General features: G+C 55.4%; 1 protein-coding gene across 1 annotated transcript in view; it reads right to left on the bottom strand.

Annotated features, from left to right (window-relative positions):
• Window positions 1–218: 218 nt before the first annotated feature.
• The window catches only part of TRIOBP (TRIO and F-actin binding protein), a 56951-nt gene continuing 29700 nt past the window's right edge, over window positions 219–27469 (bottom strand). The window contains exons 10-22 of the mRNA XM_052639761.1: window positions 19675–19731; window positions 16951–17019; window positions 16737–16826; window positions 16240–16349; window positions 14063–14588; window positions 13309–13419; window positions 7591–7738; window positions 5756–5858; window positions 4796–4955; window positions 4603–4716; window positions 3522–3608; window positions 2530–2693; window positions 219–885 (exon numbers count right to left, since the gene is read on the bottom strand). Of these exons, the coding sequence (XP_052495721.1) occupies window positions 2532–2693; window positions 3522–3608; window positions 4603–4716; window positions 4796–4955; window positions 5756–5858; window positions 7591–7738; window positions 13309–13419; window positions 14063–14588; window positions 16240–16349; window positions 16737–16826; window positions 16951–17019; window positions 19675–19731 (1737 nt within the window). The 3' untranslated portion in view covers window positions 219–885; window positions 2530–2531. The remainder of the gene's footprint in view (window positions 886–2529; window positions 2694–3521; window positions 3609–4602; window positions 4717–4795; window positions 4956–5755; window positions 5859–7590; window positions 7739–13308; window positions 13420–14062; window positions 14589–16239; window positions 16350–16736; window positions 16827–16950; window positions 17020–19674; window positions 19732–27469) is intronic.

Below are 27469 nucleotides of genomic sequence, written 5' to 3'. Positions count from 1 at the left end.
AGGAGTCTGGCGGACTACATATAGGATAGATATACCTATATATCCCCATGTACCTATGGCTGATTCATGATGATATATGGCAGAAACCATCACGATATTGTAAAGTAATTATCCTCTAATTAAAAAAAAGAAAGAACCCCCAACCTCTGCCACCCACCCTGTGTAGGCCATCCAGGACACCAGAGCTGCCAAAACATTTTATTAAGTTAAGAAGGCTCACGGAGCAGGAGAGAAATGCCTGCATGGGGCAGCTCCCACAGATCCATGCCCAGCACCCCCTCAGAGGAGGGGGCAGGGCTGTGGGGACAGCTACCGGCTCCCTCTGTCCATCTGTCCCTCTGTCCAGAGTCCCAGGAGTGGGTCCCCCCCCAGGGCAGGAAGTAGTTAGTGGGAGGTAGGGTAGGAAGAGGGTGGCCGGCTCCCTGCCTCTCCTACCGAGTCCACCCTGCAACAGCTACTGCCAGGCCTCCGCTAGACCCCAGACAGGGAGACAGGCCCAGAAGCCCAAGCAGGTGGCTGGGGACAGAGCAGGGGCTGGTGCTGGAGGCATGTGCCACCAGGAATTGCTCTTTAAAAAGTATAAAGTGTTTTTGGGGAAAAAAAAGGAAAAAAAAATCTATATAAAAATCTCTTCACATATAAAATCCTGAAGAAGGTGCAAGGTAAGACCCAGTGCTAGGGGCGCGCTCAGATACGCAGAAAGTGTACATGTGTATGTGTGTGTGTATGTGTGTGTGTGCATGTGTGTGGTGGGTGTGAGTGCACGTGGGTGTGAGCCCACAGAGGGTGGGAAGAAAGCTTGGCTTCTGACGTCCGTCCAGCAGGGAAGGAAGGCAATTGGTCCCCTTGGACTGGGGGGGCTGCAGCAGGCTGGACCACAAGGACCTAGAAGACAAGAGTGGGGGAATCTGCTAATTAGAAAAAAAACATGCACCCCAAAGTTCTCAGCAGCACTATTTACAACGGCCAAGACATGGAGGCAACCTAAGTGTCCATCGACAGGTGAATGGATAAAGTATACAGATATTAATACAATGGAATATTACTCAGCCATAAAAAGGAATGAAATAATGCCATTTGCGGCAACATGGATGTGCCTACAGATTATCATACTAAGTGGAATAAGTCAGATAGAGAAAGGCAAATATCATATGATATCACTTGTATGTGGAATCTAAAAGAGATACAAAGGAATTTATTTACAAAACAGAAACAGACTCACAGACACAGAAAACAAACTCATGGTTACCAAAGTGGAAAGTGGGGGTGGGGGAGGAATAAATTAGGAGTTTTGGATTAGCAGATATAAACTACTATATATGAAATAGGTAAATAATAAAGTCCTACTGTATAGCACAGGAAACTATATTCAATGTCTTAAAATATAATGAAAAAAAATCTGAAAAAGAACGTATCTGTATTTCTATTGGGTTGGCCAAAAAGTTTGTTCCGTAACACTTTATAGAAAAATGCAAATTTTTTGGCCAACCCAGTATATATAACTGCATCACTCTGCTATACACCAGAAACTAAAACAACATTGTAAATTGTAACACTGTAAACACTGTAAATCAACTACATTTCAATTTAATAAACAGAGCAAGGGAATCTGGCTAAGGCCAGGGAAGTGTGACCAGCAGGTCCTTCTAAAGCCTCTCGACCCCAAAGGCTGGGCCAGACCTGCTCCTCTGGGCCTCTCCCCATGCCTGGCCTGCAGGGTGGCCTCTCCCGAGCGCCTTAGGAAGTCCCCAAGGTCGTGTTAGAAAGAGGAAGGTCCAGGTAGATAGGGCAGGAGGAAAAGCATCATAAAAATAGCTCAGAGGGATCTCCCAGGTGGTCCAGCGGCTAAGAGTCTGTGCTCCCAATGGAGGGAGCCTGGGTTCAATCCCTGGTCAGGGAACTAGATCCGACATGCTATAACTAAAACCCAATGCAACCAAAAAAAGAAAAGTCTCAGACCCTGCTAAGGGATGACTATGAGACTGAGTGGGACAGAACACGGCCTCCAGTGATGTCTGGGGTGTGAAGCTCAGAGGAAGGAACCTGTGGGCGATTAGCACACACACTAGCAAGCTGTGCTGCTGGGTCTGATGAGGTAGGCACACCCACACCGGATATGCCACCCAAGCCCAGGCGATCAGTTAGGGCACTGCCAGCCCTGAGGAGGGGCGTGGACGGTGCAGGGCTGCAGCTGTGGCTCTGTGTTAAGAAGCTTCCACTGTCACATGGCAGGGACAGGGCCGATAATCACAGACTTGAACTGGCTGGCCCACCTCTGAAGGAAACACGCTTCAGCTAAGAGAGCAGCCTCTGGGCGAGTCTGATGTATCCCTGGGATGGCCCTGAGTTGCCAGCGTCACTGTCCCCCAATCCAGACAGGGAAATGGAGGCTGGGAGGAGGAAGTGCCCTGGCTCCGGGGGCGGTGCAGGCTTTCAGGTGCAGGTGAGCCTTGAGGTCACACCTCCAGGCCCGGCGCCCGTGATGGTCTCCCCCTGCCCGCCCTGCGGTGCCCACCCTGCGGGGCCCACCTCTACTCGGCCAGGCTATTGCGCACAGCCTCCTTCTCCTGCAGGGCAGCCATGGCGAGGCGCAGGTGCTCTTTCAGCTGCTCAATCTCCCGCTCCGACCGCGTCTTGATGTGGTTCAGCTCCACGTACACGTCCTGGTACTTTCCCGAGGTGAAGCGCTTGTCCTGGGGACCGGGGAGGCACTGTAAGGGCAGGGAGCCCTCCCTCCTGGCCCTGCCCACCTGCCAGCACAAACAGCCAGGCCCCTCCAAGCCCCCAGGTTGGTTTTCTCCCTCTAGGTGGCCTCCCCAGAAGGCTCCCCCACTCCACCCAGTGACACAGGTTTCAGCATCATTTTCATCCCATTTAAGATGAGAGCCGAGAGTCAGGGTGGTGAAGCTTCTGTCCGAGGCCACACATGCAAGTGAGTGGCTGGGAGGGCAGGTCAGCCTGGCCCAGGGCTTGGGCCCCTTCCAGGAGTCTCCCAGAACCACCAACACACAAAGGGTTGTCAAAGACACATGGACATGGCACCAAGGGTGAGTCAGATTGGGCCCCAAATCTCAGCCCCCCGCTCCCAGAAACACAGGTTTCTGGGAATGCATACTCCACACTGGAAGGACAGGGATTTTGGTCTGGCCCACAGCGAGTTACCCAGCACCCAGTATAGTGCCGAGCACATAGTAGGTATTCAATAAATATTTTCTGATTAAATACTGGGTTGGCCAAAAAGTTCGTTCGGGTCCCTTCCGCAAGATGTTATGGGAAAACCCCAAAGAACTTTTGGGCCAACCCAATAAAAACAAGGGTGGCCTGGAGCAAATCACTTACCCTTTCTTAGCCTCAGTTTCTTTGTTTGTAAATGGGAATACTGACCCCTACATGGAGGAGGCACAGGGAGGGCCTGATGAGGCCAGGAGTGGCCGGCACAGAACAGGCACAGGATGAGGGTGCAGCTGGATCCAGGGGCTCCCCACCCCTCTGGCACCCCACCTCAGCTGGCCAGGACTCACCTTCTGCATCATCTGGAGCTCATCTCGGAGGCACTGCACCTCCTTCTTCAGATACTGCAGCTCGTTCTCCTTCACTCGCAGCAGCACCTGAGGTCACAGGTTCCAGGCTGACCTGGAGCCAGAGTCCAGAGCTACCCTGGCCCACCACATCCCAAAGCCTGACTTCTCTCTGCTTTGGGCCCCTAGAAGGCAGCTCCTAACCTGCACCAGGGTCCCTGGGGGAAGACTCCTCCAGGAAGGCCTCTCTGACTTCTCCTTGCTCTCTCAGCCCATCTGTACCATGTGAGTGGATATCTTATGGTCATCCCTGCTGTGGTCACAAACAGCACCAGGCCCTCAACTTGAGGGCAAAGATCATGAAAAGAAGCCACAGTATGGCCCTACTGTAAGCCAGAGAGGGCTGGGCTTCCTCATTAACCCCTCCTCAAACCCTGATGAGCAGGTACTGCTATTTTGACCTGACCGAGAAAGAGACAAGTTCAGCCAGGGTGAGGGAGACTTAAAAGCTTAAGGCTCTGGAGCCAGGCTGCCTGGTTCAAATCCCAGCTCCCACACTGACAAGCCATGTGACCCTGGGCAAGGTACTTGACCTTCCTGTGTCTCAGTTTCCTCAACTGTAAAATGGGGACAGCAACAGCATCTTTTTCATAAAACTGCTAGAAGCTTCAATGATTTAGCAGATATAAGGGCTTATAGAAATGCCAGGCAGAGAGTAAAGCTGTGTACAGATTTTTGTTAAACACAACCAAAGACGAGGGTGATCCTGGGATCACATATACATTTTCTCATTTCGGCTTCTCTCAGTAAGGGAGGGGCTAGCTCCATTTTACAGATGAGCCACTAGGACTCAGAAAGGTGAGGTGACTTGCCATGGTCACACAGCAGGTAGGTGGTAGGACTCAGGTGGAGAGCTTTCACCCGGCTCGCCCAGGAGTGCTGGGTGCACAGTAGGCCTCCTTCCGAGCTGCCCTGTCCCCTCCCCACTGCAGGGCAGACCCAGCCTGTCCAGGTACCCTCCCCAGGCCCAGGCCCCACGCCCCAGCTAGGAGGCCTGGCACAGGGTTGGGGGGTGTGGGCGCACCTCCAGCTCACAGGAGCTCCGCTCGCTGCTGCGACCACAGCCGTTGCCCGTCCCCTGAGAGGCGATGAAACTGCGCAGCCGGTCAATCTCCTCGGACAGGCGAGTGTGCAGCTCCTGGGAGGGGTGGGGGATGGTCAGTGGGGGGCGGGGCAGGATGCCCACGCCCCGGCCCCCCCGGGGGGCTAAGGCCCACCTGGTTGTGGCGCAGCAGCTCCTGGCCCTCCTGTTGGCAGCGCCGCAGTGTGTGTTCGCGCTCCTCGGCCTGCCGCGTCAGGGCCCCGATCTCCAGGCACTTCTGCGAGTACTGCTCTGATAGCACCTGCAGCTCCCGCTTCAGCGCCTCCACGTCTGACCTGCCCGGGTAGAGGCAGGGAGGATGGCCCGGGTTCTCTGGCCCTCGGCCAAGCCGAGTCAGGTCATGCAGACTTGAAGCAGCTCAGGACTCCTGATTCTCGCCCTGGTTTTGCCTTCGGCCCACTGTGGGGCTATGAACTGGTGTGTCAGCCTCTCTGGGTTGCAGGTGCCTCCTCCGTGAGGGGGGTGGGCTGGAGAAGCCCATCTCTTAACGCCTCCGTAGCCCCAGCATTCCAGAGCTGTGCTCTGACAGGGAAGGACACCTACCGGCTTCTACTGTAGCCCCACTCTGCATGTGCGCGTTAAGTCACTCAGTCGTGTGCGACTCTTGTGACCCCATGGACTGTAGCCACAGGACTCCTCTGTCCATGGGATTCTCCAGGCAAGAATACTGGAGTGGGTTGCCATGCCCTCCCCCAGGGGGATCTTCCTGACCCAAGAACTGAACATGGGTCTCCAGCACTGCAGGCAGATTCTTTACTATCTGAGCCACCAGGGAAGACCATAAGCCCAGCTGTAGGGGACACTAAAGAGGGGAAGAGAGGGTGGAGACTGGGACTGGATAGACAAGAAGGGGCCTGAGAACAGTTGTGCACATTGGTGTGGGGGGTCCCACCGCTTCTGTTCCCTATGCCACATGACTGGAACAGGAATCTCAGCCTGGGGCAAACTGACATGGTCCCCTGCCCAGGGCTCTCAGCACAGGTCCCTCACTCATAACCAGCAGAGTGGACGGCTGGGCCCCCTGGCTCAGAGGGAGGCCCTGCCCCCAGGCTGCAGGGCCCCATCGCCCTCTTACTGGTGCTGCTTCCGGAGGCCGTCTGGACCCTGCTGGAGAGTCCGTGTCTTGTTCAGCTCCCGGCTCAGCTCCTCCTGGTAGGCTTTCTTCATGGCTTCAATGGCTGGAAGCAGGGCAGAGAGGTAGAAGGGCGATTGGGGAGGGGTCAGGAGCAACGAGTTCCACTTCCTCTGGGACTCCACATGGAGACAGGAGCAGAAAGTGGTAAGCAGAGTGCCGGGCTGAGCTGTGTCATGGACTGAGTGGCTCTGGGTAAGCTGCTCAACCTCTCTGAGCCTGTCTACCACAGGAAGATGACAGAACCTGTCTGAAGGACTCTGCTGGGGAGACACTTCAGTGTCTGACCGCCAGTACCTCTTGTTACTCATGATTTCTGGATAAGACTACACACAGTCCTCCCTGCAGAGCCTGGAAGGTTCTTCAACAAGGTCCATCTGCCTGGCCCGGCCTAGTAGTCAAGAACACAGGCTCTGTGGCCGGTACAAATTTGTGTGACTTTGTGCAAGGGACCTAAAGCCTCTGTGCCTTGAATCCTTATCTGGAAAACAAGGATAACAAAAAACGCCTTTCCTCATGGGTCACTGGGAGATGAGCATAGAGCATGCAGAACAGAACAATGTCTGGCACAGAGGCAGTACTCAGACACTGGCCCCCACTGGTTTATTTTCAATCTGCAAGCCCCCAAGGACTGAGTCTCTCTCCACACTCACACGGTGTTGTTGTGAGGATTAAACAAGTCCTCATTCATAGTCTTATCCATAATTCCAAAATCCAAAAGCTCTGAACACTGAAAGTGTTTCATAACTCTTTCGGTGCAATCCCCAACCTGAACAGACCCAAGGCTATTTCCGGTCATTATTATCCCACTTAAGAGCAACACAGAAATTTCACCGCAAAATCTTAGTGCTAGATTTCAAAGTGAAACCCAGACCCTGCTGGGGGAGGATATCCTGGGTTATCTTCCTAAAATGCAAAACACACTGACCCCAGGGTTTGGGACGAGGGGCCCTCAGTTTGAGTGCTTGAACACTGGTAGGTGGCAAGTTCCAAATCACATGACCTCTTTCATCATTTCTATTATTCTGCAAACCCCATGGAAGTGTCTAGGATGTGCCAGACACACACAGCAGGTCTGCAGGGGACAGAGAGGGAGAGCTGGCCAGAATCTTGGGTATACCTGTTTCTGACTTGGAAGAGCAGAGGGAAGGGTTTAGAGCATGGCTTTGTAGTCAGAGTGCTCTGTGCTCCAGCTCCATCTTCTGATACCTCCAAGCTATGTCATCTGGGATAAGTTGCTAACTTCTGAGCCCCAGTTTCCTCATCTGTGAAATGGGTTCACTCCCTGGGGCACTGCAAGGACTAAGGTTGCTCATGTGTGTAACAGGGTTTGGTTAAATGCCGACACCTTTCCTTGCTCTCCCCTGGGTCCAGCCCACTGGCCCAGTGAGACGGCACTCATACAAGAGCAGGGTCTGCGGCTGACCAGTCTCTCCCCAGCACATGGCACGGATTTTTGGCTGTGGAAGACAAATACACACTGCAGCTCAGTGTGTGTGTGTATGTGGCTTGAGGTGGACCTCCCAGCAGCCACAGGCCCTTGAGGGAAAAGACTCTAACCCTAACTCATGGTCTGCGTGTAGGGGGAAATCAATTACTGCCTTGGTCTCCCCTTCGCAAGTAGGGTTAGAGGCCGTATCTAGGGGCTCCTGACCCCTCACCCCAAGTTTGGCACCAGATCCTCATCTCTTATTTGAAGACCTGCAGCCAAGAGGAGCCACAGCTTGGCGGCTCGCGGGGCCGGGCCCTGCTGTGCTGCTCCTGCCCGGGGCCCTCACCCGAGGCCGTGGCCGCCGTCTCCTCAGCCAGAAGCCACTCCTTCTCCTGCTGCAGCCGCTGCAGCTCCCGCTCGTGGTGCCGCTGTAGCTCCTGCATCACCTGCTGGTGCGAAGACTCCATCTCTGCCAGGCTGCGCTCGCACGCCTCCTGCAGGTGGGAGGCCAGGCCGTCACGGGGCTGCCCCCATGGCCCAGGTAGTGCCCCTTTCCCAGCCTGAGGCAAGAAGCCTCGGGGGCAGGCCTGCCCTGGTCCAGGCCTCACCACCTCCCCCTCAAGACCCTGGCATCATCAGCCTGTATCTGCCCCTGCTCCCCGCCAGCCACAACCCCCAGCCTGTCATTCTGCTTCAGATCCTTCTGGGCTTCCCATTCCGCAGAGCAAGTCCCTGCTCCAGTGTCTGCCAACCCTGATGGTCTCAACCTAAGCCCTCCCCAACCAAGGAACATTATAGCTACTTAAAAAAGAAACAAAACAAAACAGCTCATGGCATGTTCACACCTCTGAGCTTTAGCTCATGTTATTCCCACTGCCTGGAACTTTCTTTTACAACTTTCTCTTCCCAGGTAATCCACTTGGCCTGCAGCCTGGCTTAAATATCCTCCGAGTTCTGACTCTGGTCAGCCTCTCCCCTGTTTTTAAAGGCTCTGCTTCTGCCAGATTATAAATTCCGCCCCGCCCGCCCCCAAACAAAGATCTGATACAGCTCAGAGTCCCTGGGGTCTAGGCCAGGCCTGACTTGTGGCAGATGCTGAGTAAGCAAACTGAAATTGATGACTTAGCACAAAATGGGGCTGTGTAGACAAGACCGGCAAGTTTTTAAATGACTGATAATACCCACTGCTGGGAGAGTCAGCTGCAACCGGGTGTGTGGAGGGCAGTTGGGTGGTGTCATCAAATTTTAATGACCCTTTAACCTGGCAGGTCCACTCCTAGGAATGACCCCACAGAAAGTCACGCATGTACAAAGACTCTTAGACAAGGGTATTGCCTGTGGCCAGGTTGGTAACAGACAAAAACTGGAAACAAGCTAAGTACCTAACAGGGAAGCCCTTAAATAAGTTATGGGATTGCACTTTACAAAGGATCCAGGCAGCTGTTAAAAGACAGAGCTGCCCACGCAGACTGCTGTGGAAAGGTGTCTCAAAAGTTAGGTCATGAAAGCTGGTTTCTCATGATACACGTGATGTGACCCCATTCACGAACCAAAAACGCTTAAGAGCTGTAGGTCTAAGTACCTGTGCATAATGACACAGAGAAAGGTGTAGAAGGCTACCCTGGAAAGTAGAGTGGATGACCCTCCAAAGATGTCCACGCCCTACTCCGAGAACCAGCAAATGTGTTACCTTACACAGCCCAGGAGACTAGAGATTGCTAATCAGCTGACCTTAAAATAGGGAGATTATCCTGGATTATCCTCTGGGCCAAAAGTAATCACAGGGTCCTTGGATGTGGAAGAGGAGGCAGGAGAGCAGTGAGAGGGAGAGGGGACTAAGGCAGGAGCCCAGTGGGAAGTGAGGAGGACAGGACTCTCCCGCATGAGTTCTGAAGATGATGGAAGGGGCCATGAGCCAAGGAATGCAGGCGACTGCTGGACGCTAGAAAAGGTGAGGAGACGGAGCCTCCCCGGAGCCTACGGAAAGGAACGAGATCCCGTGGATGCCTGGATTTTATTAATAGCCTGGGGAGACCCACGTCAGACTTCTACAGAACTGACATGATTAATGTGTGTTACTTGTGTTTCTGGCAATTCATCACAGCTGCAACAGAAAACTATACAGACATGCTCAGAAGGTAACCAAGGTAACCCCTGGGGGTGGAAGCAGGCAGGGGAAGGAGAGTTCACACATTTGTTTCTAACCTTTTGTTTGAAATTATTTTTGAAAATGTAAACAAATTTCTTACATGATTAATATATGGTTAAGATCATTCAAAAGGGAAGGGGAAGAGCCAAGGGAGAAATGGGGGGCACAGATAAGAGACCCGATGCAGATAAGAGGCTGAGTCCTCCCCCAAGGCACAGGGCACCTCACAGCTGGGGACAGAGGATGACCCCCACCTCACCAGCAGCCACATCTGGGGGGCTGCATGGGCCAGGTCTCTGGGATCCAGGTGTTCCAAACTGTGGGCAGGGGACACCTGTCTCACTGAGCCTCTGTGCCTGTCCTCTGTGTGTCCCCTCAGGTGGAATAGAACATGGCCTTGGGAGTTCCACAGACTGGGTCCTAGTCCTGGCTGTACCACGGAGTGAACCTGAACAAGCCCGTTCGCCTCTCTCAGCCTCAATCTCCTCATCTGTAAAACAGACCCCATGAGACCAACTCGCAAGGCTTCCTGAGCTAAGTCAGCATCCACTGTAGAGATCACCCACCTGTAGAGACAGGAGCCTTACAGGAGATGGGACTGCTGTTCTTAAAGAGCCACATCAGGCCGGCAGACCCAGCAGCCAACAGGGCGTCCAGAGGCTGATGTCAGGAGGTGGGTACTAGCCCACGAGGAGGGGCTCCGAGAAGGCCAGGCACTGCTCCCTCTGACCTGCCTTTCTGAGGGCTCAAGTGTGTTGGCTGCCACAACTGACGTGGATTAAAGTAGGTGAAGAAGCGCCCGTGGCCCCTACAGCAGTAGGCACTGAAGCCCCAGGTCCCCTGGCTGCTGTCCTGCGGTGGCAAACCCCACAAGCTGGAAGGGGGGCATCCCCTCGGCCTGAGATATCAGGCTTGGGAATCCCTGCCCCGCTGTCACCTCACTAGGGTCCACTGACTCTCCAGCTGCCTCCCCTGGGGCCTGAGGGGACACAGATGGTTCAGCTCCTCTTTTCCGTTACCCTCCCCTACCCTGCCTTGGGCTGTTTCCCCATTATGCCCTTCTCACCCGCCATTCTACCTGCCACCCCTGCCCATCCCAATCTAACAGGATGAAACGCTGACAGCCTTGGGGAGCCCAGCGGGCGCCTGGAGACCAGGAAGCCAGGACTGCAGACACAGGTCTGCTGCCAGCTTGGAGGACTCGCCTCCGCTCTGGGCCTCCATTTCCCCGTCTGTACCCTGAGAAGTCAGAGCAGTGCTTTTCCAACTTCATTTTAGTGACAGAAACCTTCCTGCAAAGGGAAACTAATGCAGGTTCTACCAGTCAAAGACAGTGCTGCTCCGGGACCGACAACTGTGGATGGACCTCATCCACCCAAAAAAGGCAGCCTCTGGGGTGTCCAAGGGGTCCACCAAGCTCAGTCTGAAGCCCTCTGGAGTGGGTAGGGGAGGCATCTCTGAGGTCCCCGGAGGCCTCAGGTGGTGGTGCTGGCCCCCACCCTATCTAGAGATGCCCCACCTTCCTCTGGCCTCCAGGGAGCCCTGACAATAACTGGGCCCTCCCTTTCCCCCTCCCCACGTGATCCCCAAGCTCACCCTCCACAATACACCACCAACTCCCCTCAGCCCTGGTCTCCCTTTAGCTGAATGTTCCAGAACCACTCAGCCCCAGATGGCCCCTGGCCTTGCATGGCGGCCCCAGCTCCCGGCCAGCTCCTCTCTGCCTTCCTTGAGGCAGTGGGCCAGCCTGAAGCTCCCCTCCCACCTCTTCGCTCCCCCCTCCTTCAGCATCGTCCTAGCTCGGGTGCTAGTGATGGCCTCTCCCAGACTCTGCACACTAACCCCACCTTCCTGATATCACGTCCCAGACCCCAAACCTCCTCAGGTGTGTGGGTTGCGATCCCAGCTTCTCAGCTTGGCAGTGGGAGTCTCCTTGATAAACACTGAGCAGCCCTCCCACTCCTACCTCAGCCCCTGCTCCCGCTCCCTCGGAACCTCTAGAAGGCCTCCCTGCCCAGAGCCTGGGACCCCAGCCGTCTTTTTTTTTTTTTTTTTGCTTCAGGCAAGGGTGTGCTAGCTGGGGAACAGCAATTGTCAAATTTTTAGGAATTCTGTGGTGCAGCTATTTAGCATAGCTGTTATTAGAAATTATATAAACTTATAATTAGGTAAAACAAGGCTGAGGGACTTCCCTGGCAGTCCAGGGAATCTGCCTTCCAATGCAGGGAACACGGGTTTGGTCCCTGGTGGGGGAACTAAGATCCTACATGCTGAGGGACAGCTAAGCTGTGCGTTCCAACAAGAGAGAAGCCGGCACACAGCAATGAAGAGACTGAAAGCAGCAGCTAACACCCAACGCAGCCAAAAACAAATAAGTGTTAAAAAAACAAAGCTGATACGCAAGATTCATTACCTCCTAATTATCTCACTGCATTTTATTATTAGCTATGCTCTGAGGTTATTTACATGTCCTGTGTCTGCAGGGTGGAAATGCCACACAACGGTCGGTACACAGTTTCCCAACTCTGTTCAGGGACATCAGCCATTGCAGGAATATTTACACCATGGAAACTGGTAAACATTACAAATCAGAGCTTGATTTACTGTTTTGTTCATTGTCCAGACTTAACTAAATGACGAGAAAAAGCTATGAACGCTCACAGTACAGATTAAACTTCAAAATGTATGCTAGCTCTGACTGCCACATTGTACACAAAACAAAAACCTAAGAAATGTCCTTAAAAGAATATTTTCAAATAGTCTCAACAGTAAAGTATCCTTCAGTTCAGCAAAGAAGTTGCTCATGACATTGACCAAGTAAAGTTTAGGCATATATCTGGCTGTCTTACTCATTCACACGCACAAAAATGCCAACCAACATTCATGTTAGAAAGACACTCATTTGTCAGTTTGCTGTGGATACGAGCATTTGGAGAAATCAACAAAAGTACTCTGAGAAAAATCAATTTGCAATATGGAATTCACAATAGAAGCATGACGTATTTTTTTATTCGTAAGTTGCACACTAAACATGCTCTATATCAGTAAAATTTACAATAAACATATATAAGTGTGTCAGTGTGTACATGCACACGTATTTTTTCTGGAGAACTAGTTGTCCCAGACATGACAATCAAGTGTCTCTGGACACGGCCAAAATGTCCCCAGGGGAACAAAATCAACCCTTGTTGAGAGTCGCTGTCCTAGGCAGGCCATGCGTCCCCCGAGGGCCACTGGAGGCACCCATGTCCTGTAGACCACCTTGCGCAGGGCCTCCGCCTGGCAGCATTTCCCAGTGTTTAGGGAGCGATTTCCAGGGGCCTAGCCTTCCCTGGTGGCTCAGCTGGTAAAGAATCCGCCTGCAATGTGGAAGACCTGGGTTCGATCCCTGGGTTGGGAAGATCCCCTGGAGAAGGGAATGGCTACCCACTAAAGTATTCTGGCCTAGAGAATTCCATGGACTGTATAGTCCAGCGGGTTGCAAAGAGTCAGACACAACTGAGCGACTTTCACTTTCCCAGGAGCCTGCCCACTGAGGGTCCCATGCTCCATCAGGCCCCTCTTCCCCAGAGCAGTACAGAGGAAGGGAGTCTAAGTACAGAAGGTCACATGGGGGCTCACGCATGGGCTCTGCAGTCAGTTGGACCCAAGTTCAAATCCCACCTCTGACATCTGCAGGCCGGTTGACCTCAGGCAAGTCACATACCCTCTCATAGCTCAGTGGCCTTGTCTGCAAAATGGGCACAGTCCTCATGTCCACCCTCTGGGGAGATTAAGTGAGATGGTGCACATCAAAGGCCTCACCCGGGTTCTGCTCTGGTACAGGAAGGGCTCCCAGAATATCAGCTGTTTTCTCAAAACACGGCAACCAGAAACCTGTCCCCACCCCCCAACACAACAGCTCCACGGCCTTACCTGTGAGATGTAGCCGGGGGGTATGTGGCCGTCCTCCTGGGACTTGGGTGCACCCTGAGGAGCCTCCCCTTGGAGACGCCATGCCTCCAGCTGGGCACGAAGGGACTGGACCTATGGGGATGGGGGGAGGCAAGGTCAGTGAGGGTCTTGAAGGTGGAATGGAGCTGGCGGGACAAAGTGGCCCTGGTGTGGACACACAAGCAAGGGGGATGTTCCAGATACTTCCTGGATGGCCAGGTCAGGGACCCAGGAGAGCGCTAGCCCAGAGAAGAAGGCTCAATGGGCTGGGAACAGAACACCACGGTCACAGATATTTACCTATTATATAGGTGGGAGGAAACTTCTTGGAGCTTCAGTTTCCCATCAGTGAAACAGTGAGGCGATATACCCTATGGGACCATGAAGCTGCCATGTGACCAGGTGAGGACTGCATGAGCCAGTGTAAGTAAGGAGGGCCTCGTACAAGGCTTGGTATGCAGAAGGTGTTCAGTAAATGGTTGCTCCCTTCTCTTCCCCCTTCCCTTCTCTGGGATTGCTGAGGATAGAACAAAGATGGGGAAAAACAAAAACAAAAGATCCCCAAGGTCCAGGAAAGAAGTCTCCAGTTTACAAGGCATCTGAAGTGTCAGTGGCTCAGGGGTGAGCTCCCCAATCACTGTAGGTATGTAAGAACTAATGCTTTAGCATAAGTGCAGGGATGTTAAGGGCGCTGGTGGGGTGAGGAGGCTTCCAGAGAGCAGCCGTGCCTGCCTACCTCCTTCTCCAACGCCTCGTGGTTGTCGCTCAGGGCCCCCCGGCGCTCCCCGCGGCCTTGGTTGAGCAGGGCGGTAAGAGGCACCCGCTTGTTCTCCCGAAGGGGCAGCTTCTCCAGCTCCTGCCACTTCTTCTCAATCTCCTCGCTGAGCCGGCTCTGCTGGTCCTCGGTCAGGGGGGCGCCCAGGACCCGGCGCGGACCCTCGCCTGCCGGTGTCTCTGCGGCCCGGCTGTCCGTGGCCTCGAACCACTTGCGTCGCTCCTCAGAGCGTTGGGCCAGGTCCCGCTCCAGCTCCTCCTGCTTGGCTGGGCGGTCGAGGGTGCGGGCCAGGGTGCGGGCCCGCTGCGGGGAGCCCTGAGTCAGCGGGGAAAGCTCCACGTAGTCCAGCGACTGCCGCTGCCCATCTGCCTTCCGGGGGCCGCCCCGGCTGATGACCTCAGAGCCCACCCGCTGCTCCCCTGCCTTCAGGGAGCCCTTTGGGGTGCCGTAGCTGTGCAGCGTGTTCTCCTTGTTGCAGTCCGAGAGCCTAGGGGGCCAGCAGAGCCACGTCAGGTGGGACCTGGCCTGTTCGGTCCCAAAGCAAGCACTTCTGGAGTGTGACCCGTGCGTCAGGGCCTGGGGACAGACCCCAGTGGAGGAAGCAGGTGAGAACGACTGCTCCATCATTAACAGATCCTGGGAATCATCCCAGCTCCGCCGCTTCTAGGGAACCTGGTCGCCCTCTCTAAGCCTCAGTCATCTCATCTGTAATATGGGACAATGCCTCTTACAGGAGAGACGTGAGGACTAGACGAGTGAATGTGTTCAAAGCAACCAGGAAGGAATGGTGGTGGCAGCATTAGTGTTAAGGGAGTGGTGGGAGACAAGGCCCTGGGTTCAAGAGGCTCACAGTGGAGTAGGGGAGATGCCCAGGGTCACTACAGGTGAGGTGAACAGTGGCCTCTGGCTGCACAGGCACAAACTGTGGAGACACATAACAACCGTCAGCTCCCCTCTTCTTCCATAGCAACACTGGCTGCGTGGTCACCTGGCCAGAAACTAAAGTGTCCCTTGCCGCTACAGGTGGCCATGTGACTACTCTGCCCAGTGCCAGTGAGAAGCAGCACCCGTCAAAGGACCAGGCGTGCCCTGGCCTGGCTCCTGGCCTGGACCCGTGAGAATGTGAGCAGTGTTCTGGCCCAGAGGCAAGGCTGGGGGCTAGGGGCCGCATAGCGGCCCCACCAGGTCTGGGCTGGAGTATAAACCTTTCCCTTGCATGAACCTGTGGTTGGGGTTTCTTTGCTATAGCAGCGAAGCCTATACAGTAAATCATAGTCCAGCTGCACAGTGGGCAAGAGTTTATAAAGCGCCTCTGTGCATACCTCACACTACACCTGGTGTGACAGGTGAGGAATATGAAACTCAGTCTAGACAGCAACTGGCCTAAGGTTGCCAGCCAGGGTGTGGCCGGGCAGGCGGACACACACTTCGTGCCCCCTCAATACCACGCTTCAGTTTCTGTTGCCCAACAGCCAGAGTTTCGACCCTCACAGGCATCTGGGCTTTTTGTTTGTTTGTTTAAAAAGATGCTTACTTAAATTTATTTTTATTTACTTTTGGGCCGTGCTGCGTGGCATGGGAGATTTTTAGCTCCCTCACCAGGGATAGAACCCATGGCCCCCTGCAGCGGAAGCACGGAGTCCTAACCACGGGACTGCCAGGCAAGTCCCACATCTGGGGTTTATCTTGTGTGGGGGCTCTACCACCAGGTCACTGAACCCTCCCGCCCCTCTCCCCACAGCGACCTCCACAGGGAGTAAGTCCCCACCCAGACTAAGCAGCCATCCCCTCTCCCTGACACAGGCTCAGACACAGCCCCCTAGGAACACAGACCATCAGCCACCTCGGCACACAGACCATCAGCCACCTCATGGGCCCTTTGACTCAGCGGCACTTCTCCAAAGAGCCGACGCCTCTCACCACCCTTTCAGGGTGGGATGAGAGTCAACCTCCAAACCTCAGGGTATTTCTGGATGAGTGCCACAGATACTCACTGCCCCCTCCTCCCCCTCCCTATTTTGCTGGCAGAGAAACTGAGGCCCAGGGCCCTCAGGTGAGCACTGGCTACCCACTCAGGATGCAGGGCTGGGGGGATGGTAAGCACCTCCCCAAAGGCCCCGGTCCAGCCCAGCACATACTTGGTGACATCTGGGGCTGAGGTGGGACGCACAGTCTTCCTCAGAGCCTCGATCCAGTTCCTCCGGATGCCCGAGGTCATGGCCGACAAGGTATAGACAGCGTCTTTGGTCTGCAAGTCCACCCCACAGGCAGGTTACCACCTGGCCAGCTTCCTTGCTCCCTCCCCACTCTGGGCCCCAGGGAGGTGCCCTTCCCTCCCAGGGGCTGGTATCTCAGGTCTTGAATCTGGAGGTGAGCAGAGGATGAACACTCCCCCTCCTCGCCTCGGAAGAGCCCCGCCCCCTCCAGTCTCTCCAACATTCGAATCGGCTTGCCAGTGATGCCTAGGATTGCCCCAGACAAGCTCAGTGTCGGCAGCAGAGCTTCCCACTGGCTCTGAGGACAAGGTCTCTGGGGAAATGAGTGATGGGAGCCAGTCTGGTGAGCCACACTCCACCCCTACACCTCCTCTGGGGGGCCCTCCAAGGATACTGCCCCCAACTGCCCACAGGCTCACGTGGATCTGGAAGCCATAGTTGCGCTGCACCGCGTACTCGGTGACATCCGTGCAGGAGCGCAGGTCGATCTCGCCATCCAGCTCATCCGCCTGCAGCAGGAGGGCTCATGATGGTCCATGGACTCCAGTAATCCCTCCCTGAACCCCCTGACCCCCAACCAGGGGTCCCCTGGAACCTGATGGGGGAAGGAGCCCTCCCACTTCATTGTCTCACCTCCTCAGCAGTGGAATCCCGGTAATACTTGAGGCTTGAGTCGGTCAGCACAAACCAGTGCTTCTTCCACTGCGAAGGAGAGATGGCGGTGAGTAAGGGTCGGGGGCATGGAATGAGTGTGTGTGTGTGTGTGCGCGCGCACATCATTCCACAGGCATCTTGGGTGCTGCCAGGTCAACTGTTCTGCTTGCAGCAGGTGCCTGGCACCCTCACCAGCTGGGCTGAGGGGCGGGGGTCAGAGGACCAGTAGAGAGTCACAAAATCCACATCTGTAGTTAGCCCCTCCATTCCCTCTCTGAGCCTCAGGAGCAGCATCTGTGAAATGGGTTGCCTTCTCCTCACTAACCACACCCTTTCTTTCTGAGAGCCCTTCCCTGATTTGTTGATAATTCCATAGGCCTCCTGATCCTTTCAGCCAAGATCATCAAGGCTCCTATATGCAAACCCTGCCCAGTACAGTCCAGGAAGGGTTTGTGACCTGTGTAAGGCCATTTGCCTAGCAAGCCAGGGGCCAGGACTTCAAAAGTCTTCTTCCATATGCTACTCCTGGATCGATCACCCCAACAGCCGAGGACAAGTCTCCCAGAGAGCAGGACCAGAAGGGGGCCCAAGGAGAAGTGTCTGAGAGCTGGTCATATTCTGTTTCTTGACCTAGGTGCTGGTTACATATATGTGCCGCTATGAGAATGTATTATCTGTACATTTATGATGTGGGTACCTTTCTGCAATGCTTCTCTCTGCTGCAGATGGGGTTAGGTTGGCAGGACACATGGGGGGGGGGGGCATCAGAACAGCCTGATATGAAAGTGCCAAGCTCAGCTCACGTCCGGGCTTCTGGCCACTCACTGGAATGCCAGTCAAGATCCACCCACTGCCAGGGTCAGCCCATGTCCTCCGCAGCTCCCCCGCATCACCAAGCTCTGATTGTTAATACTTCAAGTACTTGGTTTTCTTTCCTCAAGAAGATGGTTAAGTTTTCAAGGATATGCCAGGATGATACTTTCTACTTCTTTCCACACTGGCCTCCCATGAGAAATAGGACTTTAGCATCCAAGAGACCAGGGTAACAACTATTTTATCCCTTGCTAGCTGTGTGTCTTTAGTCAAGTGTCTCAGCCTCTCTGGGCTTCAGTTTTCTGACTTGTAAAGTAGAGCTGAGTAGTCCCTAAGCCTCCTGGTGAGGTCAGAAATTCCTAACCCTCCCCGGAATGTCTCTCATGGCACCTGGCGTGGCCAGGACGCTGGGGACTGTTCTGAGAGACTGGCCCTCTTAGAACCATACTGCTCTTCTGAGTGACCCGAGCTGCTACACAGGACAACTGTTCCTCTGTAAAGTGGGACAGGGGTTCAGGGCCAAAAGATCTCTTAGGCCCTTCCAGGCTTGGTCTACGACTGCCTGGGATGGCAGCTGGCTGGAACTCTGTGGGCCTCAGGCGCCCCAAGTTCTAGGCCTGGGTTTGCCCAAGGTGCTGCTGGGCCTGGAAGAGATCAAAGCCCTTGTGGGCCTGTCTCCTGTCTGTGCACCAAGGGGTTGGGCTGGCTGAACTCCCAGGGCCCTTCCAGCTCGGACATTCCAAAACCCTGTGAAAGAGAATGAGTAATGGCCAGTTCTGGGTGGGGCTCATAATCTCTGCCCTCCAGAGACCCTGGGTGGGGAGGCTGGGAAGGGTCACTGGCGGGATGCCCGGCCTTGTGTGTGAGCCTGGAGCCCAGCCACCAGGGGGCTGGCAAGCAGGCAGCGGGTTCAGAAGGTTGTGGGCCAGAGGGAATAAAACATGTGGGTAGGGAATACAATGAGATTCCCTTTGGCTCCAAGCCCTCCATGGCATGCGGGCTGCATGCAGACCCAAGCTGTGGGCGCATGCAGGACCCGGGCAGGGAGATGTCCCCCTCCCAGGCTGGGTGGGCAGGAGGCCAGCTCCACCTCCAGCCTGGCAGCCAGAAGGGTAGAATGGTGAAAAGCTACTGTCCCTTCCGGCTCTAAGGATGCACACAGTAGAGAAAGGGAAGGGCGATTAGCTAAAGCCCAAGAGGGCACTGAGGGCTCTGTGGAACATCTTATGTGCTTGACCTCTGTGACTCTGTTATCCAGCCTGGAAAGAATTCTCACTACCCAGCATGCCCATTTCACAGATGAGGCCACTGAGGCTGGAAGAAGCTGTGACTCACTCAATGGGGCCCCTGGTTGGTGAGACTTCAAGGAATGTCCTCTGAGCCCCCGACCCAGGGTTGGGGGGAGCTGCTGCATGGCTGAGCCTTTGGGAATCTGTATACATCTCAGGCTGGATGATCTCTGTGAACCCTTCCATTCCAGACCCTCAGATACCCAGCCATGGTCATCAAGAGGTGGGAGGGCCGAGGGGCTCTTAGTGAGGAGAGAGAACGGGGTGCAGGGCATGAAGGGCCAAGAGGCCGCCATCCTGGTGACCTTTGCATACTGCAGGCTGCTTCACAAAGCTGAGATGACTAGCAGCCTCTGGTCTCCCACCCCACAGCCCGAGGCCTTCTTTCCAGCAGGACAAGAAACATCCCCCTCAGGGTTCCCACTCCGGCCCTCACCCTCTAACCCCTCCACTCAGAAGCCCGGGACTCTAAATGGCTGGACAGGCCAGGGAAGCTGCTCAGCCACCTGGGCAGCCCCCAGGACCCTACAGGGCCCTGCAGCAACCCCACTTCCCACCCCCTACCCCGCACCTCACCCCACCCCCACCGCAGCCCTCCTACCTCTCCAGGCTCATCCAAAATAGACATCCATCCCTTCTTGAAGTTTAGCAGATCGGGCTATGGGGAGAGGGGGTTGCAGGTGAGTCAGGCCCAGCGAGAACCAAAGGGGCTCATCCTACCTGCTCTAAGTCCTATAAGAGTCCTGGGAAGCCAGGGAGGAGGGTTGAGGACCCAGATAACCCCCTAAATCCAGGCAGGCTCCCAGCCACTGAAGCAGCCTTGGTCCCTTTCCTGAACATCCGGCAACCTCTGAGAGGTGGGCTGGGTGACTGGCCGTCCACCACAGACCTCCGAGCTCCCCTCCTGCCAGCCTGCTTCTTCACCTGAGTGTGGAGGAGAGGGAAAGAGAGGGGGGAGAAAACTCTGCCTGAAACAAGGAACCCTTATAGAGCTCAGAGGACAGGCCAGACAGCAGGGCTGAGCGAACTGTCCAGTTCCTCTCACTGAGGCCCAGGCAGATAATGCCCTAATGATCTTACCCACCCCCAACCCACTAACCCTCCCATGGTCCAACCAGTCCTGCCCTTCCTCGTCTCCTGGAGACCCTGAAAGATGGAGCCAGGCCCAGGGTGTGGTCTGAGACCCCCTGGCCCCCCCCAGCTCTTGGAAGGGCTAGAGAGAGGGTACCTCAGTTCTGGCAAGTCCTACCTGCCGAGTGCTGCCCAGGGGGACACGGCCCTGGGGTCTGGGGGCTGCCAACTGTAGCATGTTCCATAGGGACCTGGAGCTACGTCCCCCCCACCTAGCCCCTACAGGACAAAACTGCTCATCTGGGCATTTCCTCTGGCCAGGCCAATCCTCAGACCCTCCTGGCCTGCTGGGGAGACCTCTCTCTCTCGTCTAAGTCCCGGTCCCCCTGCCGTCTCAGCTCCTGCTCACTGGTGGGCCAAGCTGGCCAGCAGGGAGGAGGCTGCCACCTGTTGCCATGGCTCTGAGCCCACCTATCAGCACCTGCATCACAGCTCCACCGGGCCAAGGTGTCTGGTTGCGTGGAGGGAGCGGGTGGCATGGCTCAGCGGGGTGGACAGTGACAACAGTTGGAAACCTGGAAACTGGAGCCACCTGACCTGGCCACCTGCCCTGACCCGCCTTCCTCCGAGGAACCCCATTCTCCTCTTTCTCCAGTGGAGGAAGAGGCCTGAGAGGGGCTTTGCCAGCAGCCTGGACCTCCTGAGCCATCCCCAGCCATGGCCTTGGGACCAGGGCCCCTGGATCTCAGCAGGCTGGCGGCCCAACCCCTGCATTATGCCCCTCCCCGCAGACCTGTCTGACGGAAGGGACACGGGCTCTGCTCAGACCTGGGAAACCCCAGGCTGTGTACGCCCTGTCTGCTTTCTTTTCTTCCCCGCCCGGTTCCCCACGTGGGCCAGAAGCTACCCAGGGTGGTTCCAAGCTCAGACTGAAGACCAATAGCCATGCTCAGGGCCACCAAGTCATCTGGGTCCACGTGCAGACAGGGGCCTCCCGTGGCGTCAGGGCCTGGCATGCTGTGACCCCAGCGGAAACCTGCTGATTAAATATCCACCCTCCTCTACCTCCCTGATCTAAATTCCTGTGCTTTGGGGGCTGTTCCCAACCCACCTCCTGGCAGCTGAGGAGCCAGGCTTTTTAGGATGGACCACAGAGCTGGCATCACTGTGCAGACCTGGGGAGAGCTCCCCGGGAAGGACCAGCTGACCACCCAGCCAATCAAGACAGCCAAGCTGGGGCTGGGAGAGGCATGGGCTTCCAGGGGCTGAGGAAGGGCACGAATGATAGGTTGGGACCCCGAGGGCTGCCTGGGAAGCAGAGTGACCTTCCTAAGTCACATCCCCTCCCTGAGCCCGGATGTTTGATGTGGCAAATGATTGGGGGGGGGGGGGGTTCCTGCCCTCCCCCAAGTTCCATGAGAGAACTGAATGGGCTACACACAGAGACACTGGTACCCACATACCACACACACACCATCAGGCATGAGATGGCATGGTGACCTTGGGGTGAGAAGGCCACCAGTGTGGGTTTTTAAACCTGCCAGCGGGCGAGGTCCTGCAGTTACCTGGGAAGCCCCCAAGGTCAAAAGGTCAGAAAACCTAACTCTCTGCCTCCTGTAACTTCACACATGGCTCCTCAGCCCCAGATACCTTCCCTCCACCTGCAGGAAGCTCCCTTTCCCCATTTTTTCCTTCCGGAACATTAATAGGACCTTACAGCAGCCCTCCCTCCTTTGACCACAGGTCAACTCTGCCTCAAGCCAGCCTGGACCACGGACACAGACCCCTGTATGCACGCTCTGGCAGGGGACCCACTCCAAAAGGCCTAGTGTCACAGGCCTGCCTCAAACCCTCAGGGACGGCTTCAGAACAAGGTCTGGCTGCCTCAGGACAGAACGAAAGGCTCAGCCTGGCCTCACCCCTGCTTAGGGGGCCCCATGTTTTACGTCATCACACTTCCCCTCTGATCCCCAGCACACCAGGACTGGGGCCCTCCACACACACCTATGTCCTCTGCTTGAAATACAAGGCCTCCTCCAGCTCCTTCACCCAGGCAAACCCCTTCTCATGCCTTGAGACCTGGATTCATTGCCACCTCTGAGGCGCCTTTCCCAGTACACACCACACCAGACTTCCCAGGGCTTCTGTGGCATCTGTGATCGTCCTGAAGCCACTCACTTATCCCTCACAGACTAGACCAGAAGCAACTCCATCAGGGACACACGCTGTTCACCCCTCTTCAAGGACTCTTCTCAAGTCCCTCTTCTCAGGACTCAGGGGACATTCATACAAATTTCTTTCTTCCCTTCTTTCATCTCTCTCTTATTTTTTTGAACCAGGCCCTGTTCTACACCAGGAAATCAGCGGAGAACAAGAGATGCAGCCTCTGCCCTGGTGGAACTCTGGAGACAATAAACAAGTGAGCAGGTATATAATTTGATGCCAGGCAGCGGCTGGGGATGAAGCTCCAGGGGCAAGGCTGCACCCGGCTAAGGCAAAAGGAGGTGGAGCAGAGCCTGACTCCATGCCCAGCTTCCTGAAGCCTCTAAGCATTTACACGTTCATAGTACCTTTGTCACTTGCTCGTTCAGATTTCTGAGATCGAAGTCAGGGAGATGGGGCCAGGAGAGAGGAAGAGGATGTGAAGAAGCAATGGGCAGGACACCAGCCTGGAATGGGCTCAGGTCTGAGAGCAGCCAGGATGAATCCGGTAAACACTGTCAAAGGTCATTACGAACCTCCTCTCTGCTCCATAACCTTTCATGGCTCCCCAGTGCCCCTGAACAAGCCCAAGCTGCTCTTCCTGGCCTCTAAGGCCCTCCTTCCCAAGTCCTTTTTCTATGTTTTCACCATTTCATTCCCCAAATATGGCCACCAGCCTTGGTCCACACTGTACCCCCACCTTCCCTCCCATCCCTCTCCATTTGACAAAGTCCTATAGTCCCAGGAGGTCATTTCCCTCAGGGAGCCTCTTCCCACCAGCAGGGATGGGCCCCCACATGTTGCTTCTGGCAGCCTTACCCAAGTTCAGCATGTGCTTCCCCAGGAAAGGCAACTATGTACATTTATCTGATCCTGAGACAACACTGGGACAGACCAAGTTACAAATTCTGGCTTAGCCAAGGCCGGCCGTGTCACCCAGGGCACCTAAGTTCACTACCTACAGTGTGAACTCATCGGAGTCCTCATCGGTTAGACCGGGAGTTACCATCAACCTGCAGGGATCGAAGCTGGTAATGTGACAGCACCCAGTTTCAGGGCCTGGCAGGCAGGCACCCCGTAGGCAATGCAACCATTCTCCACTAGCCTAAGGCGGGGATGGGGGGGTGGGGTGGAAGACACTGACTCAGCTCCTCCCCCCACATCCCTCTCTACTCCCAGACAGGGGAGGGGAGGCTGCTGACAACAGGAAGGGCCAGTAGAGAGGTGGCAGGATGTGCAGAGGCTGAGGAAGTCCAGGCAGTGAGCAGGTCATCACACTTAGGAGGCAGGGGCCCTGCGCACACCCACGCTGCTCAACTCCCAACTCTCCTCACCAGGCTGTCAGAGACTCCCTAAGGCGCCTGCCAGAAACCAAAAGCAGTCCTGCCCCTCCCTTCCAGAACATCACAGTCAAGGGGCCAGAGTGACCTGGAAAAGGTCTACTCCTTCCCTTACACTCAGGGTAACCTCTGGCAACTCACGGACGCCCCTCCCCAAGCCTCAGTTTATTACATTGCGGAACGGGGCTATTGGTGAACTCAGCTAAGAGACCCAATATGATAATTAAGGTACAAGTACTGATAGAGGTTGGGTATGGCTCATCCCCAAGAGAAAGACAAATCCCTGCCACCGTGTTCCTCACTCCCAATCTCTGGCTTGCCCCACCCAAGGTCCCAGAGCCACCGCGAAGTGGCAAGTCCAGGAAGCACGGTATCCTGCTACTTCAGAAGTCCCAGGATGGGCTCCAGAGGCCCCTTTTCACCCAGCCAACCTGCGCCCAGCGCCCACAAGGGCGGACAGGCTTCCCAGACCCGCACCAGCGAGACCCAGACCCAGGCCAGGCCCATCTCCGCTCCTCCCGCCACCCAGAACCCTGGGAGACCCTTAAGGACCTGGCGCAACTTGGGGGAATCAGATCAGGTTTTCACTAAGGGGAGCTGGAGAAGAGAAGGGGAAAGGGCCACCCCGAATCTGTCCATGATTAGACCCGCAAAAGTTAGGGGGTGGTGCCTGAGAGCGAGAGTTCCCATCTTCTCTGGGTGGGGGTTGCCCGGGCTCCTGGCTCGGAAAGGTGAGGCCGGGAGGTGAGGCAGGACAGCCGGCCCGTGCAGCCGGGGTCACCCTTCTTCCGGCCGAGACCTCTTCGCGCCTCCGGGAAGTGAGGAGGGGGTTGCCCAGAGGGGAGCGGCGCGGCTCCGGCTCTGGCTGTCGCTCTCCTCCCGGCCTGGGGGTGCAGAAGGGCTGCACCCCCGGCGTGGGGGGGAGCACTCACCGTCATGTCGGCACCCAGGGGCGGCGAGAGCAGGAGGCAGGAAGGTGGAAAAGGCTCTCGGGCCGGGCTCAGCGGAGCGGGAATCCCGCCGCCGCCGCCGCCGCCGCCCCTCTCGGCCGCCAGCCGCCGCTCCTCCCGGCCCTTCCCTTCCCCGGAGCTGCCCCGGCCCCTTCCATCCGCCCATAAAACTTTTTTTTTTTTTTTTCAAACTTCCTGGGAGGATCCGGAATGGCCAATGGGCGGCGGGGTAGCCGGGACAAACAGCGGCGGGGGCAGCGGGCGGGCCAATGGGAGGGCGGGAGAGGCCCGGAGGCGGGGCCTCTTGCGACGGGACGGGCGAGCGGGGGCGGTCCCCGGCGGGGCTGATGGGGGCGGAGGGAGCGGAGGGGGCGGAGAGAGCGGAAGGCGGGCCGGGCTCTGGCCCCGGGGGCGCGCTGGGAGGAAGGAAGGGCCCAGCGTGCAGGTGACTCCGTCCGGCCGCTGCGGGGGAGTGCGGGGTGGGGGCAACGGGGTGTGGCACCCTCGTCGCCCAGCAGCGGTTCCCCCGACCCAGTCGCCCGGCGCCAGACGGGAGCGATGGGTCCATTAGGGCTCTGCCTCTCGATTTGGTGACGACGCGGGCAAAGCACCCAATACTACCAACTCAGCGTGTCCCACTCGCCCAGCCCGGTTCATTACCTATGTAATGGACTTTCGTCCTTAACCACAGACCCGACAAGGGGGTGTCCTTGCCTCCATTTTACTAATGAGAAAATGAAGGCTGAGAGAGGTGAGCCAACTTGCCCAAGATCACACAGGAAGAGGCGGGGATTCGTAACAAGTAAGAGTGGGCTCTAGTGGTTAAGAACCCGCTTGCCAACGCAGGAGACACAAGAGACACGGGTTCCATTCCTGGGTTGGGACGATCCCCTGGAGGAGGGCATGGCAACCCACTCCAGTATTCTTGCCTGGAGAATTCCATGAACAGAGGAGCCTGAAAGGTTACAGTTCACAGCGTCACAAAGAGTCAAGCAACTTAGCACAATCTAAGCGCAAAGTAAGTTCTAGAATCATAGGGCCTTCGCATTTAAATGCCCCCTCCTCACAGGGAGTCTTTCTCTGCTTAAGAACCTCATTTTGTGTTCTTGGGTGTGGACTATACTGTTTCTCTTTCCCAAAGCACTTTGTGGTTTTTAAGAGGTTCTTTGCCTGCAGGAGCTCCTCTAAGCCTACAGCTGAGGAGGGACTGTGATGGAATTTGTTGTTAAGTGCTTGGAATGGCTTATGGAGCATTGTGACTCAAACCCTGTGTTACCTTAAGCAAAGTACTTAACCTCTCTGTGCCTCAACTTCACCTTCTGTAAAATGAGATGATGCTATGATCTCACAGGCTGCTGTAAGGATTAAGTGTTTAAGTAAAGCACCTAGAACACCCCCTTTATCCCTAGTTAGTTCTCCTTAGATAGGGGCATAGGGGGATTAGAATAACTACCATCTCAGTGATTCTGCCATCTCACTTTGGGGTTCAGAAATTATTTCTGTCATGATTATAATTACTATCCCCATTTCACAGATAAAGAAGTGGAGGTCCAGGGAGCTGAAGTTTTCCCAGCATTTCCCACTGGAATTCTCTCCACCCTGAGAAATAAGACCATGGATAAGTCCTCCTAGACACTGGCCTTTGGCATTGCTGAGCAGTGTTCTCACCCTACACCCTACCCCTGTACCTCACGCAGGCATTTATTTGGTCCTTGGGAGAGTGAGTGAACAAACAGAAGACCTCAGCTACCACCCTTGCCCAGTGGCATGGGCACTGGGCACCTGACAGTACCAGCCTCCTTGCTGGTTTCCTGGCCCCCGGGACTCTCTTCCAGTACCCTCAACACAGTGATTAGAACACTCCCCTGCCCAAAGTTCTTCAACACTTCTCCACTGCTGAGAGGTGCATTCTTGTAGTCAGTGTTCATTATCATATGGCCCCTGCCTGCTGTCCATCATTAGACACGCACACATTTCACGTGCTAGGGCTGCACAAGCACCAGGACGTCCCAGAATAAGCCAGGTCCCCTGTGCCTCCCTATTGGCACATGTTGTTCTGTGCTGTGTCTGGAACACTTCCCTTCCTGTCCTCTTATGCCCCAACACACACACACACACTCACTCTCTCCCTCCCCTCCCTCCAAATGTTTGCCTGGAAAATTCCTCCTCACCCTTCAAGTCTCAATCCAAATGAAGCCAGAGTGCCCCCAGCACAGACTTAGAATTTCCTTGTCCGGAGCTCCCTGCATCTGTATACTCTACAACTCAAGAGATGACCACACTGTGTCCTGACCAGTTCTATGTCAGTATCCTTACCAACTGTGAGCTCCCTGTGGGCAGGAAGAGTGGTTTTCGTCTATATCATGTAAAGCCCAGGGCCTCAGCCCATATCAGGTTTTTCACAAATGTTGGTCCAGTGAGTGAATGAACAAGTGAAGCAACAATGACTCCCTTACTGCAACTTGCCCTGGTCAGAGGGATGGTACAGCTTTAGGGACCCAGGAGTGACTTCTTAAACAGAGCCGCCAAACTTTGGGGTTATCCAGTTTCAGACCATTCTTCTATTGAGGATAACAATATGAGGCTCAGAGAAGGGAGACAACGGCCCAAAGCCACACCAGTTAGGAGCAGAGACCAGAACTCAAGCCTTAGGTTTCCTGGCTCTTGACCTTGGACTAATTTCATTATCCAGCCTGAGAGATGTTTAAAGCTGCTCTGAGTAACTGTCTGGATGGTTCCACTAGCAGTTCTGTCTCTCAGCTCCTGATTTTCCTCATCCCTGGATGAGAGAAGAGTTCACTGAGCCAGTTCATTGAGCCTCAATTGCCGTATC

Source organism: Budorcas taxicolor, chromosome 5, assembly GCF_023091745.1.
Source record: "Budorcas taxicolor isolate Tak-1 chromosome 5, Takin1.1, whole genome shotgun sequence".
In the NCBI taxonomy this organism is placed as follows: domain Eukaryota; kingdom Metazoa; phylum Chordata; class Mammalia; order Artiodactyla; family Bovidae; genus Budorcas; species Budorcas taxicolor.
This window is presented reverse-complemented; position numbering and strand designations above follow the sequence as displayed.